The following is a 20,720-nucleotide window of genomic DNA, read 5'->3' on the forward strand; positions in this document are numbered from 1 at the left end:
CAATCTACCTGATAAAGAGTACAAGCTTATGATCATAAAGATGCTCACTGTACTCAGGGGAAATAGGGATGAATTCACAAAGAGTTAGAAAATATACAGAACCAGAAAAAGCTGAATAATACAATAACTGAAATAAAAAAAGACTGGAAGGCATCAACAGTAGACTAAATGATACAAGGGAGGGAATGTGAGATGGAAGACAGTAGTGTAAATCAAATCACTGAAACTTTATAGAAAAAAAAAATGAAATAAGGATGGTTTTAAGAGACCTCTGGGACAACTTAAGTGATACTGAGAACAAACAGTTGGTTGCCAGAGGCGAGGGACATGGGGTGTTCAAAATAGATGAAGGGATTAAGAGGTACAAACCTCTAGTTATAAAGTAAATAAAGCATGAGGATACAATCTACAATATAAGAAATATGATTTATAATATAATAATCTTATATGGGGACATATAGTTGCTAGACTTTTCATGGTTATCATTTCATAATGTATACAAATGTCAAACTGCTGAGTAGTATACCTGAGACTAACATCATATTATACATCAACTACATTTCAATTAAAAAAGAATTATCTGTCTTAAATAGATAAGTCTAAAAAATCATTCAATTATCAAATAATATACAAGACTCTTTGGAGTTCAAGGTCCATAGGATATATAGAATGTATACCCCATAAAAACAGAAACTTGCCTTGTTCCTGGTTTTATCTGAGTGGCTGGAACGTTACACAGAACAGTGTAGAGAATGGATAAATATTTACTGAATGTTGTATGTGCATGAGTGTGACAATACTGAAATATACCTTGTGGTAAAATCACCTGTCTTCAAAATCTACAGTATTGATATATATCATCTCTGACACAGATGAAGTTAGCTCAGAGACAAGAGCAATAGCTAGAAGCCTTTGTGACTTCCCTAAATGTTACCTTTGATGAATTTTATATTAGGGAAAGTTGCCTTACCTGGGCAGTAGTTAAAGCATTGCACATGGAACAAATGGCTTCTGCGTCATCATCTGTTTTCTTTTTCACTTGCAAAAGCTGAGCAGCCTGAATGAGAGGCTCCAGGGTTTCCTTAGCCCCACTGTTCATCAAATTCTTGTCACGCAGCCATTCTTCTAGTTGACTGACATTGTACCTATGTCAAAAAAGGGTTGAGGGGGATGCAAATTTACCGAATGTTATCATAAATGTCTTAATTTTTCTGTGCATGGCTTTGTTAGGAATTTCAGTTGAATTCTGTTTTTTAAATCATTAGCTGTGCTTAAAAATTTATCACTATAAATAATTAGGTTTATAATCATAATTATATGAGTGAGTATTATTCTAGAGACTATAATTCTCTTTAATGGAAGACAGAAATGAAGCCATAATAGCAAGTTATAAAATAAAGTGTGCTTAAAAAAAATAGAACACATAGTATGGTTGTGTCCTTATTAAACAGCAGAGCAGAAAACATCTTCCAGCTTTTTACAACTTGAGAGGAGAGAATTGATAATCCTCTAATTACTCTGTTTCTACGTCAAACTCCAAGCTAGTGGACATAATAAGATCCCCATCTAGACCCTGTGCTCTGACCCTTTTCAGAGAAGAGCCTGGATGATGGAGGTAGTGGCCTGAGGAAGTTTAGGGATGTAGGCAAGAAGGGCAAGTGGGGGCAGAGGAACAGGCAAACAGAAAATATGGAGAGAGACACAGAAACTAGGCAGATGCTGAGTTTTTAAGAGGTGGCCAATCAAGTGACAGTGGTTTGCAAAACAGGAGTCAGATAAATGCATCCACAGTCAGGACTTCGTAATCAGGCAAAGAGGGGCTTCATAGGTATGAACAGAGCTTGCAGAGAAATAAATTCAATGACTTGAGTGGAAGGCATTACCTTCTGACTGCTGTCTACAGTGAACATGAGTCAGAATGGAAAATTTGGAAAGAAGGTCAAATTTCCTAAGATTGAGTAACTATAGACTTTTATAAGGAGAAATATTTTCCCCCTCTCTTGGTGAATTTTCTAGCTGTTTTAAAATGAATTATTTGCCAAAAAATAATTCTATTATGTTAATAAGGTAATGCTAAGGAGCAGTTGGACAGAACTGAGTGGAGCTTTTCTTAAAACTGAGAGGGGTATACTTCAAATATCAGTAAAAGATTTACTCCCTCAAATGGGTTAACTTTACATGGAGCTGGGTTCCAACAAGCAGTGGCTGAAGGCATGCTGGGAGCAACCACGAGTGACAGTGGAGGAAGTTCAGGCAGGCAGGAGGAAGCGGCTCCATGCCTCGTCTGCCCTTCCTGCTCACCTGGGGGGTTTCAGACGTCAGGGGCCCGGGCCTCCCGTGCGGCCCAGCACACAGTTAGGCAGCCCGAGAGGGCCATGGCGGGCGTTGGAGCGCGCTCACCTGATCTGCATGCCTTTACTCCAGGAGCACATGTCTTTCCGCAAGAGGAGGTTGTTCAGGGTGACGGCCCCCACGATGTAGAATGTCTGCTTGACCACCTGCTTGACCAGTTCGGGGTCCATGCCGTGCTGACACATGACCGAGTGGAAGGCGTTGAGCTGCCGCAGGATGGAGTCCAGTGTGTAGGTGCCCTCGTCAGCGATGCTGGAGGTTCGCTTTCTTAGCCCTGTGGGCTTCACCCCAGAGACACCCTGAATGGTTTCATGCTCCAGCATTCCGGAGACTAAGGGAGAAGTTCATACGTCAGAGAAGAAGATTCTGATGGAAACACACGCACACGCACACACACACAACTTAGGAAAATGATTTGAGCATCAAACTAGAGGGGAGAGGAACTACAAGTAAAAAGGCATCTGGATTTTAAATTTAATAAAATAATTATCCTTAAATGTAAAAATTTACCATCAAATTTTAATGGATTATTTTCAAGAATATGAAACAGTAGTCTTAATAGCACATGTGTAAAGTTTCTTGGGAGGATTTTTGAGAGAGAGGTTTTTAAGAGAGAGGCAATTAGGGAGAAGATAAGTATTCTCCAGTAGTATCGAGCCTCAGAAGCAAACAAATCAAGTAGTAAGAAAAGCAGGAGACCAGGCAGTGGTCTTGGGAGAGAGCAGCCACATGGGGCTGGAGAGCTGGGCCCTTCCTTGCCCTGAGTTTTCGCACAAAATCAGCAGCCTGCAATTTTTACATGCCCTCTAATTCCAATTTCACACCTGCTACACTTTCCAAAGGAATATAGGTAGCATAATACGTACATACATACCCAGAGTGAATGCACACATATAAAGAGAGGTACATGGAATCTCATATACATAGACACACATGCTGATCAGTTGCTCATCCAAGAGAAACTGCAACTTTAAACCAAATTGCCTTTAATAATTCTACTGGGGCCATGAGATGAACGACTCAGCATGGAGTGTCTGAGACCTGTTTTTGTTGCCGTGGTACCTTTCCAGCCCTGTTACTATAGCCTATCAGGTAATCTGCAAACCCTTCTTAGACTCTTTAGTTTTAGTTGGGTCCCTAGAAAGTTCTCTGCAGTAGTGCCCTTGATGAAAATTTCAAGTATTTTTGTTTTTGCAAACTGGACAAGGTCTGAGGTCTGTTGCTGGATATAAAGCATAACCCAATCTTAAGTGAGAGGCATTACACATTAGAGAGGGAAACTGTTAATAGATCCTGCCATTTCCATCACGTAGAAGCAGGGATTTTGATGTGCCCCAGTTAGTCATGGCTGCGGTTCTGAGATTCCTCAGCTAATTTTGAGACTGCGTCTTACTACTTTACCTTCTCCACGTGAATACATGCTCTGACACACGTGCCACAAGACAGACCTGGGTGTCAGCAATGCCCTGGACTTACCGATCATTGGCTGAAGGATGTTCTCTAACACCCGCACGAGCTGCTGGTAGATCTGAATTGCTAAGTCACTGAGCACCTGCCGGTACTCAGCCAAGTCAAAATTGGTGAGGCAGTGTTCATTCTGGCGAGAGGTGTTGTGTTTCATAAAGCCCTAGAGCCATAATGCAGAGTTAATGACATACATGAAATAAAATGTCTCCTGTCTGTTTAACTCTCTCATTTGATCAACATCCTCATGCTCTTTTTTACCTTTCTCCTAAGAGTTCCCATCCAACCTCCATATAAGTGCCAGGATAATCCTTCCCAAATTCTGCGTGTTTGTTTCTATCACATCCCTGCTTCCACTTCTTACTAGCGTTTGAATAATATCTAAACTTGGCAGTCTAGCATTTAAGCCTTTCCACCAGCAATGTCAATGAAATGAGATAGGGGAACTCAATTTGAAAAAAAAAAAATAATAATGAGTGTTTTCACTTATGAAACAGCTGGTTTACTGCCAAACACTAAATTATGTAAAACACCAATTTCTTAACTTCAGTTCACTAAATAGAGTCTTATTTATAAATTCCGAACCTGAAAGACATATATAATTTTCTTAAAACTGGTCATTTCTACAGAGACTTGGTGAATAAATAAAAAATTTTCCTTAATTGTATTTTATGGTATTCATACAGGCTTCTCAGTCCAAGCTTAGAACGGAATCTTTTGATGGTATGTGGTTAACATGGAAAGCCAACTGTACAGGCAGGTACTTTTGCCTAAGTGATGGATTCTGGCCACACTCAAGCATCTGCCTCTCTACAACTTACTTGACAACATGGTCTAGAACTGGGGACTGACAGGGCAGTTAACAGGCCCTCTGGGGGATTCTGGTCTGTCAGTCCCACCTGCTCAGGGGCCATGTCTTATTCATACTGTATTTCCCATCATTTGCCAGGATAGTCTTCTGCTCCAAGCCTGTGAGTGCTCAGAAAGTGGCCACTACTCAGCTTCTCTGCCTGTCCTGACAGCAAAGGATGGGGAGGCATGAAGGGCAGCATTTACGAGCACAAGCTCTTGAAGGTGGGCAGACCTAAAATCCTAGCTCAGCTCCTTATGGCTGAGAGGACATAGGCAAAGTGATGAACTGCTTGAGCCTTAGTTTCTTCCTCTGTAAAACTGGGTTAGAATTCCGACCTCAAAGAGATGTAAGAATTAAACAACATAATATATAGTGGGTGCTGTCTGATATATACTATGTAGCCATTAATAAATAATAATTATAAATATGTAGTTTTGAAACAGGAAGTCTATTAACTAACTGATGAACACATCACTATAAGCAAAAGCAAAATATATTTTTGAAAAAGTCTTGAGATATCTTTTAACATGATCACTTTTAATGTATTATAGAAAGCTAAAGTTGATTCATTTCTTTAAACAGCTCCATATATCAATCCTTGAAAACCCCATTTTCACATCTTAACAAAAAGTTTCAGTGCGATAACTATTCAATGACCAATGCTCATTTTATTTCTGCTGTGCTTTCTCATAATACAAACTCTCAGAGAGAAGAAACTACACCACTTCCCAAGTCAGTTTCATAAATAATGAATGTCAAATAGACCTATAAGCTGTCAAGCCACTTCTGAATTCAGGTTTCTAAATTAACAAGTGACTAAACATTTTGTGCTTTAAATTTTTTCCTTAAAAAGTTCAGACAAAGTATAGCATGCCAGTTTTATAACCAAGGTTTTCTCACCTCTTCTCCACTGTACTGCTTTAAACAGTGCAAAAATCGGCATGTGTTGGAAAGCCAAAAGGAGACGGTTTCAAAATCATCACCTCTTTTCTAAAAGAGAGAATAAGCCTAAATTAGTATTTTCCTTATGGAAACAAAAGCCTGAAAAAACTGAATCGCTACTAGAAGGCCCGTTTCGTTCACTTACCATTAACAACAATTATAAAAATCAGTCACATTACCGTTGTAAAGCCTCATGTTGCTGCTACAGAATTCAACCACTGAATTCATTAGTTGTTACCTTGCTTGGCACCTGTTTTCTTGCCATTAGAAAGTGATGCCCATTCATTCCGTTGATATTAGCTTACTAGTCCCTTTAGGCAGAAAACAATTTACCAAGTCTAGCTTACCCAAACTTACTTCCCTGGGGGTTACTGAAGGGAATAAGAAAGGACTAAAGGTACAAAAGAGAATCACAAGCACTGTGAAGCACTAAAACCCAGATTAGGTTAAAAATCTTGTCAGTGATTAAGATACAATTTCTGAGGAGCGAATCAGACATGGGATGGAGGGAGTCCTGTGCAGAGCACTGGACAGTCTGGCTTTTCATCAGTCCTGGGCCACATGTCAAACAACAGCTCTAAATCAAAACAGGACACAAGACAAATGTACTTCAATTTAAAAGAAGGATATTCCAAAAGAGTGCTATGTTCAAGAATCTACACTTTTTACATTTTTAAATTATTTTATTTTTTTCTGAAGTCTTTATTGAATTCATTACAATATTGCTTCTGTTTTATGTTTTGGTTTTTCTACTATAAGGCATGTGGGATCTTTGGTCCCTGACCAGGAATCAAACCCACACCCTCTGCATTGGAAGGTGAACTCTTAACCATTGGAAAGTGGAAGTCTTAACCACCAGGGAAGTCCCAAGTAGCTACTCATTTTAAATCTTTAAACAATCTGGTACAATAATTAGTCAAATTAGATAAACTTCTTCTTGTAATTAAGATGAGAGGGAGAAAACTTCATGACTTGGTTTTGCTGTCTTCATAGGCGTTAACTTAAGAAGTAGTAAAATTCATAGTCTAATAAATGCAGTATACCATCAATATACCAAAAATTACATGAGCTCCATTCAGAAGACATTCATCAGTTTTTGAATGTTAACATATTTAGAAACTCCACACTTTAGTAACCACTGCAGAATGTAACCACATAGAGTATCTGTGCAGTAGGGACTGAGAACTGGCATTAAAAGTTATGACTAGGGGCTGGGGGAGAGTGTTTAATGGGTGCAGAGTTTCAGCTGGGGAAGATGAAAAAGTTCTGGAGATGATGATGGTGACGGTTATACAACAATATGAATGTACTTAATGCCACAGAACTGTGCACTGAAAAATGGTTCAAACTAAGAATAACGTTCACCGTTTTTCTAGGTTGTCAAAAGGATGATTATGCAACGTGACTCAGTGATTACTGAGTTATGTAGGGCTTTCTGTTCTATTATGTAACTTCGCTGCCTTTTCCAAGTTTCCTCTCTGATTAGTATCTATGTGTTGCTGCTCACATGAAACCAGGCATTTCAGGTAACAAGGAAAATTACGGAGTGAGCTGAAGAATAATGGGAAGAAAAGTCAGAAGAGAATTTTAAATATTTTATCAGACAGCTTTTTATATGAATGGAATGGTGCTGCTCCTGCTAAGTCGCTTCGGTCACTAAATATTTTAAACACCTATTTTAACTATAGCATCATATTCCCTGTATATATGAACTTCACTAAGTATTTTTAATTTAGTTCTAAGACAGACCTCAAAGCAGACTATTTCTATGAAGAAACTTGGTTTACTTCACAGCTAAATGTAAGTATATTGAATTAATTTTGATTATTGTTCAATCTGAGCCCTGTTTTGAAAGAATGCACACAGACACATTACATAATGGATATTTCCTATAATGGAAGGTATCAGTTAAGACTAAAATGTGGCCATAACTGGCAACTTAGCTCATGTCTAAGGATGGAAAAATACCTCTGTAGATACCCTGTCATCATTAATATTCATTATGAGAGATTTGTTGAACACGAACTAACCTTCAGTACTTTCTTGATGCTGTTAATTGTCGATGTTAGCAACGACCTTACTTTCTGGTCATCATTCAGGTAGTCAGCATGCCGAACACACATAAACAGGATATACGCTGGTAACCCTGGAATCAAATTGACTGCCACACCACGTGGCTTCAGCTCTAAAACAGAAAAGAGGAAAAACAGTCTTACATAACTTTGAAAGTCTTCATAAGGAATGCTTTTTGAGATATAAAAGCACAGTTCTCATGTAACAGTTCAATCATTCAGGGTAAATAGGTCATGTTTTTAAAAAAGCATATTTTAGAGTAGAGGATTTCTTGACTGTAGGGACATGAGAATCTTAGTTGCTTACACAATGACAACTCTCAAATGTCTATCTTCTGCCCTGACTTTTCCTTTGAATCTAGGCTCATGTAACAAGTGGCTTTTGACATCTCTGCTCAGGCCTGTCCCACAAAGCCCATCCCCCATGGAACCTGCTCTTCCAGGAGTTGTCCCATCTCAGTAAGTGGCAGTCTCTGCCTTCTAGTTTCTCAGGATATAAATCTTGTCATCATCTTTGTCTTCTTTCCTTTTCTCACATCACACATCTAATCTATTAACAAATCCTGTTGGCTCTACACATAAGACATGTCCATAATAATCCTGCTACTTCTCTACCAGCTCCCCTAGTCTAGGCCGCCACCATCTTCTCCGGGATCCCAGTGAGAGCTTCCCGACTGGTCTCCCTGACTCCTGCCTTGCTCCTCAGTAGTACACTTTCCACATAACAACCAGAGTAATTCTATAAGAAAATGTAATCGGATCATGTCACTCTTGTTCTGAAAAGCTTCCAAGTAGCTTCTCATCTCACTCATTTGTAAAACCCGAAATCCTCACCGTGGCTGTGTGATCTGGCCTGCTCCCCTTTCCAGCTCACTGTGCTCCCCCATTAAATGGGTCTCCTTGTTGCTGGATGAAGACGCCAGGCATGTGCCCACCCCTAGGCTTTCTGTCTGGAATGTTCTTTTCTCAGCTATCAGCAGGACTTGCTTCCTTACTTCCTTTGGTCTCTGTCCAAAGGAGATCACCTCGTCAAAGAGGCCCTTCCTAACAACTTTATATAAATTTGCACACCTGCCTTCACCGTTTATCTTTCTCACCCCCTTATTTGTTTTTATCTACCTCCTCCCCCCCCCATGGAATATACTCTTTGAGAAGAGAGAATTTGTTCACTACCCAATACCTAGAAAATGCTTAGCACACAGTAGGAATGCCCCAAACGTTTATTGAATTGATGAATTTTTTAAATTCTATGCTTAAAAATCAGTGGCTTCTTACCATTTTTTCAAAATGAAGATCACACTGAAACCTAAGCGCCTCTGCACCTATATATAGTTCTAAGTTTAACACTGCGAACTCTAGGAACATTAAACGACTGCCGATCACACTGCTGCCACCCGGGCACCTGGGGGGAGGAATGCTCTGCAAAAGCCGAAAGGAGAGGCTTGTAGTGTTTTGAGCTCACAACTTATGGGCTGCATACACTCCTGAACTATCTCCCATGCTCCCCTAAAAAGCCTTCTTGCAGAGCCAGTGGGCTCAGACTCAGACTCAAAGGCCTTCTGCTGCTCTGACGGGCTTCTTCTATTCCCGTCTCCATCGTCCAGTCAGTCCTCTCTTCCCACTGCTGGAATCTTTTCCTTAATTCTGTTCCTTTCCTACTATTAAACTGTTTTTCCTGACATATTTAGCCATATACCTTCCTAGGGAAGTAAGGAACAAGAGAAATTCAGGGACTTAAATGGCCCAGGGCAGTGGTGTTCAACTGCAGCTAGCTACACGTCAGAATCCATTGAGAGACAGGAAAAAAAAAAAAGATCTAGGGACATGGCCCGGTTCTTTCCTCTAGACATTCTGATGCAATTGGTCTGCAGGGGGGAACATACATCAACACTTTTCAAAAGCTTCCTGGGTTATTATAACGGGCAACAGGAGCTGAGAAGACCTCATGTGACCCTAATAGGCAGTCCTCGCTGGTGGCCTTGCAGGGTGACTGACAGCCATGATGGGGTCAGAATGCACACAGCATGCAAGGTTGACCAAAGAAACCGGTGTGAATATGTAATAAATGAGTGACTAATCTCTCCCACCACTGACGCGTACCAGAAAGACCCTTCATGTCACACAGGAAATACTTGCCAAGAATCAGGTTCTTCACAAGTTTTTGCTCATCCTCCTTCTTGTATTCCAGCATTCCTTGGAAATCCTTTTCCTTCCTGGGAATGTTGACTGGACGAATGGGTTCATCAATAATCTGTCCTGGCGATATGTTCTCCATCTGGCCCACTTCATTAGAAATAAAAGAAGAAAAATGTGTTCCAGGTAGAAAAGATGAGCGGTTTCATGTTCCTATTAAGTGAACTCTGTAACAACAGAAACTTGCCATATTTGCCACTTAATTGCCCCTTCTTTAAATAATTTTTTTTGGTAAAACTGGATGGATAGATGGTAAAATTACATGTTATTGTCACTCTGACAACTAGTACTTATTACTATCAACATCAAGAATCTTACTTGATTCAAAAGTATCTCTTTGGAATACATTTTATTTTGTAATAAGATTAAATGTCCCCAAAGTAAGTGGCTTAACTGGCTCAGAGGTTACAGTCTGCCTGCAACGTGGGAGACCCAGGTTTTATCCCTGGGTCGGGAAGATCCCCTGGAGAAGGAAATGGCAACCTACTCCAGTATTCTTGCCTGGAGAATCCCCATGGACAGAGGAGCCTGGTAGGCTACAGTCCACGGGGTCGCAAAGAGTCGGACACAACTGAGCTACTTCACTTTACGTCACTTCACTTCTTAGTTAACTAATCAGTATCAATCATAAATGTCTAAATATATTTAGATTTTAATTCATAGAAGGAAATTCAATATTCTATAGAGGCACCCCTCATTCCTTGAAGAAACCATGAGCAGATAAAACAACCTGTATTTAATATGTTTGTGTCTGTGTGTGTTCAGTTGTGTTTGACTCTTTGTGATCCCACGGACTATAGTCTGCCAGGCTCCTCTGTTTGTGGAATTTTCCAGGCAAGAATACTGGAGTGGGTTTCCATTTCCTTTTCCAAGGGATCTTCCAGACCCAGGGACTGAACCCATATCTCCCGCACTACTAGGAGGATTCTTTACCATTGGGCCACCTGGGGAAGTCTCTGTATTTAATATTAAAATAATTTCCTAAATTTATTCATTTTGTTTGTTTGTTTGTAGTAAAGTGTTAAAAATCCTACCACAAAGTTGCAACCAAAAATGTACAGCCACTGGTGAACAACCCTTTCAGATGTTAAAACTAATCACCATTGTTGATGGCAGCTGTGAGAAAAGAACTCGGGGTTAAAAGTCTCCAATTTCATCTCATCTGGGAAATGCAAGGGAACACGAGCTACAACAGTGTTTGTGGAGCTAAATGCTAGCAAGCACATTTTTAATTCTCTTATCTATAGGAAGAGCAGCAGTTAAGACATCTATTTAAGTGCAGATTAAGTTTGAGTTCAGAGACTGTAGGCAAACAAAATGCAGATCAGATGCATTAGAAAGTTCTATCTTGCTGAGTAGTGCTTCTCCAGTCACTCTGGGCAATTTCCTGTGTTAGCTCTGGGAAGCCAGTTTGACAGCACAAGGTTATCAAAGAGAACACCAGTACCTGCCAGCGCTCTTGCTCATGTGGCAGAGGGCCTGGTGACTCCTCGTCCACCTCACGCTGCAGCATCACACATCGGGGCTATCAGCGCTGAAAAGCACCACCGTCTATCAATATTATGATACCTAGAGAACCATCATACTGTAACTGGACAGCTCAGGGCTGTGGCCACCTTCCGTAACCTAGTGTTTCAGATGTATGATACAGTCTGGAACCACAGGACTAGCGGGAAATGCATGCATCTTCACAAGAGATATGAGATTCAAGCTATTTAGTTTTACATAAATTACTTCTGGAGACAGTTTAAACACAACACCAGGGGGATCTCAGAATCAGCATACAGTGGCCCTCACAGCTCCTGAATATGTTCTGTATGTAAAACAATAGAACCCCTGCCATCTATGAACTAGTTGCTTTGAGCCACAGGAACAATTCTAGGAGGGGAAACGAAGGAAACAGATTCAACGTATTGATATTAAGTTTATGAACAATGCACATATGTGGACTCTGAATAACTCAAAACGTTTTAAACCTACCAATTTTATCATATTTGATTATGATATATAGTATTATTTTATATAACACCAAGGAAGGAAAAATATTGCCAATTAAACTACAATCTAACAACTGCGATAATGAACATCATAATTTCAGATGTTAAAATGTGAAAAATTGTCCGCCTCAGAATTTATGAAATATAGTGAATATTTTAACTAAGAGATTACATGTTTTAAAAGAAACCTTCACTTTCCTTTCATATATCTCTAAAGAAGATATTTTCGGTTCTGTACAAAAATGCCAGAGATAAAATTTGCTACATTTTCATTAAAATTTTCTCTGTCTTTGAATTCTTGTCAGAGATTAGAGTCTTTACAAAAATTCACAGATAAAATATAGGTATCAGCTCAACATAACCTTGATTTATTTAACAAATCATATATTAATTAAAATGTCAACCCTTATGTAGTATCAGGAAAATATAAAGCCTGAGAGAAGCCAGAATACCACACAGTTTTTAAAGACTCAAGGGATGCTGGGGGTCATTTAGCCCAATGCTCCATCTAATACAGACATCTTTCTAGAAAGATCTGAAGCAAGACCTATTTCTATCATCTAGATTATTTATACTTGAGAGAAAAACATTCCTGGACCTTTTTATCCTAGAGAAAGAAAGGAAATTGGAAGATTCCGCCCCCCTCACTTTTGGTACAGGGAAGACCTTGATCTCAGGTTTAACTGAGACAGTCAAATGAATTACTATAAGAAGAAAGACTCTGTTGAGAAATACAACACAAAGGAGAGAAGTCAGTGGTTCTCAGGAGGCATGGATTCTAGTTCCACTTTGGCCACTAAGTGGCTGAGACTTTGGAATTAACCGTTTCTGGGTCTCAGCTCTGTTCTCCTATGAAGTAATTAACTGATTTATAGAATTCTTTTAGGTCTAAATTCACTGACTTTATGAAAATTGAGATGGAACACCCACTCCTAGATTAAAATATAGCACAAAGCACATCAAACTTTGAAACACTCTTGATTTAAATTTATAATTTCTGCTAAAATTAGGCATGTTGGCATTAAAAACAGTTTTAGATGGTATCTAAAAATGTCTCTTTAATTAAGTGTAGCCCATAGGAGGAGGTAAGTCTTGCTATTTTCAACCTGAAGAATTTAAGTACATTATTATATATTTAGAAAAAAGAAGAAAACTTTTAGCTATTAGAAGGTGCTTTGCTATACAAAGTTATCAGTGTTTTCTACACACCGTGGGGATAAGACAACAGGAGACAAAGGTGTGAGAAGAGCTTGTAGCCTTTATGCTCTGCGTTGGGGAGGGGAAGGACACTGCACTCAGTAAGTACTCAAGACGCATAAGCCAATTTCATCTTATTCTGTAGACTGTGTATCACTGAGCTCAGTTTTTAAGACTATCATGTCTTTTTTGTTTAAACTATGAATTGCCTTCTCAAATGTCGTTATAGATTTAAGAATACAGTTGGCAGGATAGTTTAACTGATGAGGTTGAATTCTGACTGATAATGGCTCAAAATCATTAACATCATGAAATATTCTCAGGTATCCCTTTAAGTAAAAATATACATATCAAAAAAAGCTAAGTAAAAATGTAAAATAAGTGATTTTTCTATTTATCAAAAGTTACTAACATATGGTAAATGAATCATTAGGAGCTTAAAAAATAATTTTATAAGTTAATACCCTTAAAATCAGTTTCTTTTAAGCAGATACTCTGCTGTCTAATTATCATCTCATGATATAATTAATGCAGAGTTAAGTGCAGAAAGGTTCTCTGAATAAAGGTTTTTTAAAGTTCTGCCAATAGACATTATAGCCCATGTATGTGATTTGGAGGTTCAAAATTTTAATAGATGAATCACATAATGCTAAAGGATTATATAATAATAATATAATATATAATATTATAGATTTAATCTATCAGTAATCTATCTGATATCTAAACAAATATTTCAGTATTTGAACATGGGAGGGAATATTATCCTCTTCAAAGTAAATATCCATATTGCTGTTCTAAATATTTCTGACACTTATTTACACATTCAACAAACACTAATGGAATGATTATGACAGGTCAGACAATATGCTAGGTGCTGTGAAAACAAGGGGAAATAACAGATGGTCACCATGCTCAAAAAGATCACAATCCATTGAGGAAGCCAGTATCAGACAGCAAATTTACTAAAAACATGACAGTGAAGACCATAAAGGTGGGAGATGAACTGTGGTGCCACAGAGGGTACAGCCGTAGGGTCGGTCTGGATGATCAGGAAAGGCTTCTCTTGAGCATGTGACATATAACTCTGGTCTCAAAGGATAAGCAGGCCTCGACTAAGAGAAGCAGGAAGATCAAACAGGTGGGAGAGTTATGGCAGGCCTGGCATGTTGGAGGAATGAAAGCCAGACAGTCAATCATGGCAGATTCTTTTGAACATTCCCAGTGATGGGGAATGTTCACCCTTTGAGTAGAGCAAAAATTATTCAGTGACAATGACAGAATAGATAGGTAGTCAGACTGCACAGTGTCATTTCTGGTCAAAATGGTAATAGCTTGCGTAGGTCTGAAGGCAATTCCAAAGAGGGGCTCCAAATCTCTAGAACAATGAGATCGTTGCTGGGATAAGCTTACAATGTGGCTTTCGCCCTGTTCACTACTACATCCCTGGCACCTACTTACTGAAGGAACAAACGCTCACCCACAAGAATCATTTGTATATAATAAAAACTGATATCTGATTCTTTCTCAAGGTGTTTTCCCATCATCATCATATATAAATCTTGTTTTATAGAATCTCCTTTATAACTACAACTCATTTTTTCTTATTTACTTCTCTTTTTGTTCTCCATTTGATGGTAAATTCTTTGAGGACACAGACTCTGTCTTACTCATCTTAGTATCCCTAATACTAAGAATAACAGTAATAAAAATAAGTTGTAGATAGCATTTACTATGTGTCAGGAACCATACTAAATTCATTCCACATATTAATTAATTTAATCATTACAAACCATGTCAGGTAGATATCATTATCATTCCCATTTAACAGGTGGGAATAGTGAGGAATAGACAGGTTCAGTAACTTGCCCAGTATCAGATGATTAATAGTGGAAGAGCCAGTATTTAAACCCAAGAAACTTGGCTACAGAATCCATGCCCTTAACTGACATCCAACATTGCCTAGCACAGTGCCTGGCATACAAAAGACAGCCATTAGATGTTTATTCAATGAATTCTCTCTTTGTAAGTTAGTACTATCATGAAAAGACCATTTTTTCCCCACTCAGCAATGAAAATTTCTACTCCACGGAGGCCAGGTTTGCTAAAGTCATTTTTGTTATTGTCCCTAATATTCACACACAAATTGAGCCACACTCTTAAGCCACGAGTATAGTATATAAAACCAAGGTTCAGCAACTGTCATAAAAACATATTTAAATACCTTCTAGTTCACCAATTTTTTTGGCAAATACTTTCAGTTGTTTCTTCAGTTTCCGGACAGTCTTATCTTGTTTTTCAAGTTGTTCCATCAAATCCTAAAGATCAAAATAAGAAATATAACAGAAAGATCAAAATAAACCATCTAAAATGCAGGAAGGAAAGCAGACACAAAGTTACAGAAACAGTACTTAGTTTTACATAAAAAGTTAGTTTTACATAAAAGCTCCATAAAAGCTCATTGGTGGAGCCCCACCTGGCTAAAACTGGCAGGCAATAGGAAAGGCAGCTATAATGAAAGCAAATGTTAAAATATACAGTGCAATAACTCCTTTACAGCGTGATGGACAGCAGGCTCACTATGGAGTGAGTAGACTCCAGTAGACTCCATGGGGCAAAACAATTAAATGCTCATAAAACGTACTGCTATTTCAGTAGAAAGTTTTTCATTTAAAGGGGGAATAAGCAAGGTAAATTTTGATGAATGAACACACTTTTGTGTGAAGTTTTAAGGATGGTTGCACTTAGGGGTTTTTAACTGACACCTATGTGTGTGAAGCACTGTCTCTATGAGTTCCACCCTTTGGAGAGGCTAAAACTAGTCCTGTAACTTAAGAAAAGTTAAGAGGTTTCGGGAATTAAAAGGTAAGTTAAAAAATAACCACAGAGAACAGTACAGAGTGGTTGACAGACTAAGTGGCAGTTAGAAAACACACCCATAGAAATCTCCTGGGTAATATAATTTTGCTTATAGGGAAAAAAGAGGATAATTCCATATAATTTGTGCAAAAAGAGAAAACAAAAGCAGTACATTCATGGGCAGGGGTTAAAAAAAAAAGGTGTGATACTTGGCTCCCTAATCAAGAATTCTTTCAAATGACAGGCAGAGACAAACAATCAATATTTAAGAAGAAAAGTGGGCAACAGCAAACCAGGAGCTTCAAGCAGAAATAAAGCAATGATTTAAGAGGTTTGTGGTTGTTATTCAGGTTATGGATTTTAAAAGGCGTTTATAAATACAAGTATTCATTCTTTTTCCAGTTTAGACAGGGCTGATTTAGGTATTCGACCAATGATTCAAAAGGAACAGTTGCTAACATTTCACAGTGTTCAGTCGTGCTTCTTGGATTTTTACTTTACCTTTCAAATCATATTTTGCTTCCATCACACTGTAAGCCTAGTGTTAATAACAAACCAAAGGTGACAGTGGACGCAGGACACGGAGAGAGGCGACATCACTGGCTAAAGGACAGCTGTGGGTAGAAACAGGTGTTGTGAAAGTTCCTCAAGAGACCTCCCAGGAAGGGCAGGCAGAGTGCTCTTCGCTTATAGAGGGCTAGAAACAGTGAGGAAGACGACAGAGAAGCACTCTTTTACATACAATCATCCGTTTGTAAAGTGAAATCCGATATGATTGATACTTCTTAGGGTCATCTGCATATAATTCCTCAAAATACTGAAAAAACAGGCACAATGGACATTTGTTTTTCTCTGTGTCTTTGAGGGGAATGGTATCTCAGCAAAATCAATTTTAAAATATTTAAAAACACAGATAAGGAATCTACATATATAGACTCAAACGGCTCTGATTTGACATCTGTCATTGCCCTCTAACTTTTCTAGTACAGATGATTCTGATTCTATATCCACAAATACATTTTCACATGCTTGGAGGAAATAGGCGATATTAGCAGGTAAACAGAGCTGTGGTCCATATTCCCCAGACAAGGCTGTTATTTCACTCCTCTGACCTGCTCCCAGGCTGCTGCACTTTCTCTGCTGCCAGCAGCAGCAGCAAGAGTGGGGAAGGGAATTCAAACAAAAGTGAGAATAATGGCAAAGTTGGAGCTCTTGTTTGATGTTGGAAGGACTGGGCAGAAGCTGTGTGCCTTCCTTCTCTGAAGGGCAGCTTGGGGCAACCTGTGAAGTTTGCTCACTAGAGGAGGCAGAACACTCATCTCTGTGTTTGCGTTTGTAGGGGAGGGTTTGTGGGAAGGGTTTTCAGGGTAGAGTTTCAAAGAACACAAAGCCCAGGCCCACCGGTGCTTTAATATTCTGCCCAAGTGCTTCCAACAGAAATGCAAAAGTAAGACATCCTAATGACAGTGAAAAACTGCATCATCCCCTGTAGGTACGTTTGAATCCATTCTCCTGAATTAGCAATCAGTGAGGCAGGAGAAGCCTATGAACCTACAAAGAGTTTTCCTAAAATTCAAACTAGGTTTCACCAGCTTAGAATATGGAAGGGATTGATTTATTTTTGTATCAGCTATACAAAATCAAAAAGAAAAGTAATAATGCACACATGATTGCAAGGGAAATGCTTAACCAACTTAGCAAAACAACTCTGAGAATCTACCACCCAGAAGCATCTTTATTTCATGGTTTCACCTTGTATTTTAAGATAATGATTTAAAAGCACAGAATTTATATGCTAATAAATAATTATTATGTTATTGAGTTTATTTATCAATTCTTAGGCACTGAAGCACTGTTAGTTTAAGCAACAATATACTTGTGAGTAATAAAATGACATCATGATTCAGATCTTCCTCCACAAATCAGTGATATTTCAGGCACTTTGGAAAGAGTCTGGACTTCAAGTCCCTCACCCATCTCTCCCATTGCCACAGTCTCACCAGCATGCTGTCCTCAGAAGGAAGGACAGGCTGGGAGAAGAATACCTTTGGGTTTTGCTTCCAACTAATATAAAAATTGGTTGAACAGGTGACACTAGAAAACTACCTGTAATGCAAATGATCACTAATGGATAATTCAGGTTGCTAAATCTTCAGAGAAAATCCAAACTATTTTATCACAAGTTATTAAAATTCTGAATTAAAGAAACAATTACCACTAGCCCTAAACAGCTTTTCTCAAAACCAATCTGACACTTCAGTATAGATTTTATATAGAAATGTGGAATTAGGAGTTCCCTGGTCAGAGAACTGAAACCCTGTAAGCCATGTGGCAAAGCCCCACCACCATCCGCCAAAAAAATAAAAAAAAAAGGAAATATAACTTTTCAGTGACTTTTAATTTAATAAATATGTTCATCAAACCTAAGTAGAAATCTGTAATAAAAGTTATTTTGTGGCTGAGAAAGAAATATTTTGGAAAATGTTTTCTATAAAAGAAAGAAGGACAGAAAGAGGAAAAAAAAAACAAACAAAACTTGGACTTTGTGCCATTACTCAGAATCTAGCTGGCAAGGAAAAAATAAATCTCTCCATTCACTGTCTGAATTCTATTAAAAAGAATCAAGAATGTAGAAACTTGAATCCTGATGTTTCTCCTTGACCCTGGAATCCCAACCAAGGTCAACCTACAGCCCTCTTTGGTTCTGCCATCTGCTCGCTGATTAATTCTAACCCTGCTGTCTGCCTGAGAAGGGGCTGGGAGGGCCTCAGTGGTGCCTGGGGACCAAAGGTTGTGGCAACCACACAACCTCCTGGATGGCACAGACTGTGCAGCTGCAGCGGAGAAGCTGAGCTCTCAAGGTATCAAGACCCCAGCACACAGCCGGCCAGCATCTTCCACACCCGCCAAGCGAGGGCTGAGGTGCTGAGAGGCGCCTGAGCCTTCTGTGACAAACTACCCGAGGACACGCGTTTTTCACTTCTACCAACGTAGTTGTATTTTCCTTACTGTGTCTGGCCTAGAGAAAGAGGGTCATAAGCGTGGGGCAATGAATGGCATCTTCCCCAGCCAGAAGGAGGTTTTGCTCCAAAAGCATGGAGGGCTGCTCTGCTGTCCTTACCAGGTTCTCATTGGTGAGCCGAGTGATCTCGTGCTGCAGGCTGGCCTCAATGCGGGCCTCTGGGGGCAGCTGTAGGTTCTGGGCCAGCAGCTGCTGCTGCCGGTTGTTCTCCTCCTTCAGGCTCTGGATTTCCCCACGGAGAGCTTCAGCCTCATTCTCATGGCTCCTCTTCTGAGACTGCAGCTGGGACTCCAGGAGCCTGTGGAGAAGCCACACAGGGAGGAAAGAGAGGTGACATCTGAGTCCCTACCTGGTGGGTGTGAGGCTTTGTGTTCACTTGCAAGGGCAGAAAAATGGAGACTCTGTAGTGTCTGTGTAGCTTCTGACTTGATTAGAGTCTAGAAACTCAAATGGAGCCAGAAACGAAATGAATGCACTCACATACGTGTCTTTCTGAACTGAGGACCCTGCTACAAATACAAAGTTCTCAGAGGCCCTGAAAGACAGGAGAATTTTACTCCTTTGAAAGCTTCATAGGAAATTAAAACAATTAAAAGACATAACTTTAACCTGGCTTACTACATTTGCAGTAGCATTAATTTAAAGTAGCATTTAAGTTGGCAAAATTAGTATTACTATAATGCCTTTGCCACAAAACAATCACTATGGAGGGCAAGATTACAAATGCTCACTTTAATTAAATCTGCCTTGAAGATCTTCAGCATTACTAATTCCAGGCGGGGGTTTGTGACCAGGGTCCCACTTTTATCTCTGAAGGGGAGAAAGGCTAGAGTGCTATTCTGAAATACAGATTTACCCAAATGCAGAGTTCTGAAATTTTGTTTATATTTTAAATTTGTCATCTTCTTTTCCCCTATAACTTCCTTATCAGTAAGAGAATCCTAACAAGATATGGTTTTGGAAGATCGCTGTTAGTGGGACCAACAGATTTGTTCTTGAGCTTTGAGCAAACATACAGGTCAGCTGTGCCATGGACTAGGGCACTGGCCAGAGAATAGCAGAGCCAACTGGCAACCTCCCTCTAACAGGCACCCCCATTCTACATTTACTCCCTTTCCCAAAGACAAGACAAAGTTATAGATAGGAATTAACTAACAGGAAGAAAGAAAGATGTTTTCATTCCAATCCCCTTGGTTAGCAAATGCTGGGCAAACTTACGGATACTATTATAAGCAAAGAGTAAACAACAGACTAAAAATATTTTGGGGATTATGAAATTTCCAAAGGATCTGAACCAATAACACCACAAAGTTAATGACAACAGTATGTGATAAGAAAAAAGCAGAATAAGTAGAAGCTCCTTGAACAAAACAGTCTATTAAGTAGTTTAAAAATTAATCACTGAAACAGTATTTTTAAGACATAAAAACAGTATTTTTAGGACCAAAAAACCCCAGTATTTTTAAGATTTTAAGACACAAGTATCACTAGAGGAGATGAGTGTCTATGTTAGAAAATTGTTGCTGTTTCAATTTTATTTGCTTTCTCCTAAACATGTTTAACATGATGAGTTTGGGTAATGATTTTGAACTACAGCTGTGCAGGAAACCCTCCTGGTTTGCTGTTTCACAAATCTGAATTTCACAATAACCACACTGAATGCCAAGTCATGTACTGAATACTGCTGTTAGGCAGCATGATGATAATATATGAGAATGTAGCTATGTTGCCCAGGCACAGGTATCCTTTGAACTGATCATGATTCCAAACAA

General features: G+C 39.1%; 1 protein-coding gene across 4 annotated transcripts in view; it reads right to left on the reverse strand.

Annotated features, from left to right (window-relative positions):
• Positions 1-20,720, reverse strand: part of MYO5A (myosin VA) — a 198,681-nt gene that overhangs the window by 7,768 nt on the left and 170,193 nt on the right. For 2 of the 4 annotated variants that reach the window (XM_040226540.1, XM_040226541.1), the window contains 9 exons: positions 19,048-19,246; positions 16,669-16,743; positions 15,292-15,385; positions 9,820-9,966; positions 7,642-7,796; positions 5,570-5,659; positions 3,829-3,979; positions 2,401-2,683; positions 971-1,145 (listed from right to left, as the gene is read on the reverse strand). In XM_040226540.1, coding sequence (XP_040082474.1) covers positions 971-1,145; positions 2,401-2,683; positions 3,829-3,979; positions 5,570-5,659; positions 7,642-7,796; positions 9,820-9,966; positions 15,292-15,385; positions 16,669-16,743; positions 19,048-19,246 — 1,369 coding nt within the window. The remainder of the gene's footprint in view (positions 1-970; positions 1,146-2,400; positions 2,684-3,828; positions 3,980-5,569; positions 5,660-7,641; positions 7,797-9,819; positions 9,967-15,291; positions 15,386-16,668; positions 16,744-19,047; positions 19,247-20,720) is intronic. The other 2 variants (XM_040226543.1, XM_040226542.1) reach the window with 1 other exon arrangement.

Source organism: Oryx dammah, unplaced genomic scaffold (genome assembly GCF_014754425.2).
Source record: "Oryx dammah isolate SB20612 unplaced genomic scaffold, SCBI_Odam_1.1 HiC_scaffold_26, whole genome shotgun sequence".
Lineage (NCBI taxonomy): Eukaryota > Metazoa > Chordata > Mammalia > Artiodactyla > Bovidae > Oryx > Oryx dammah.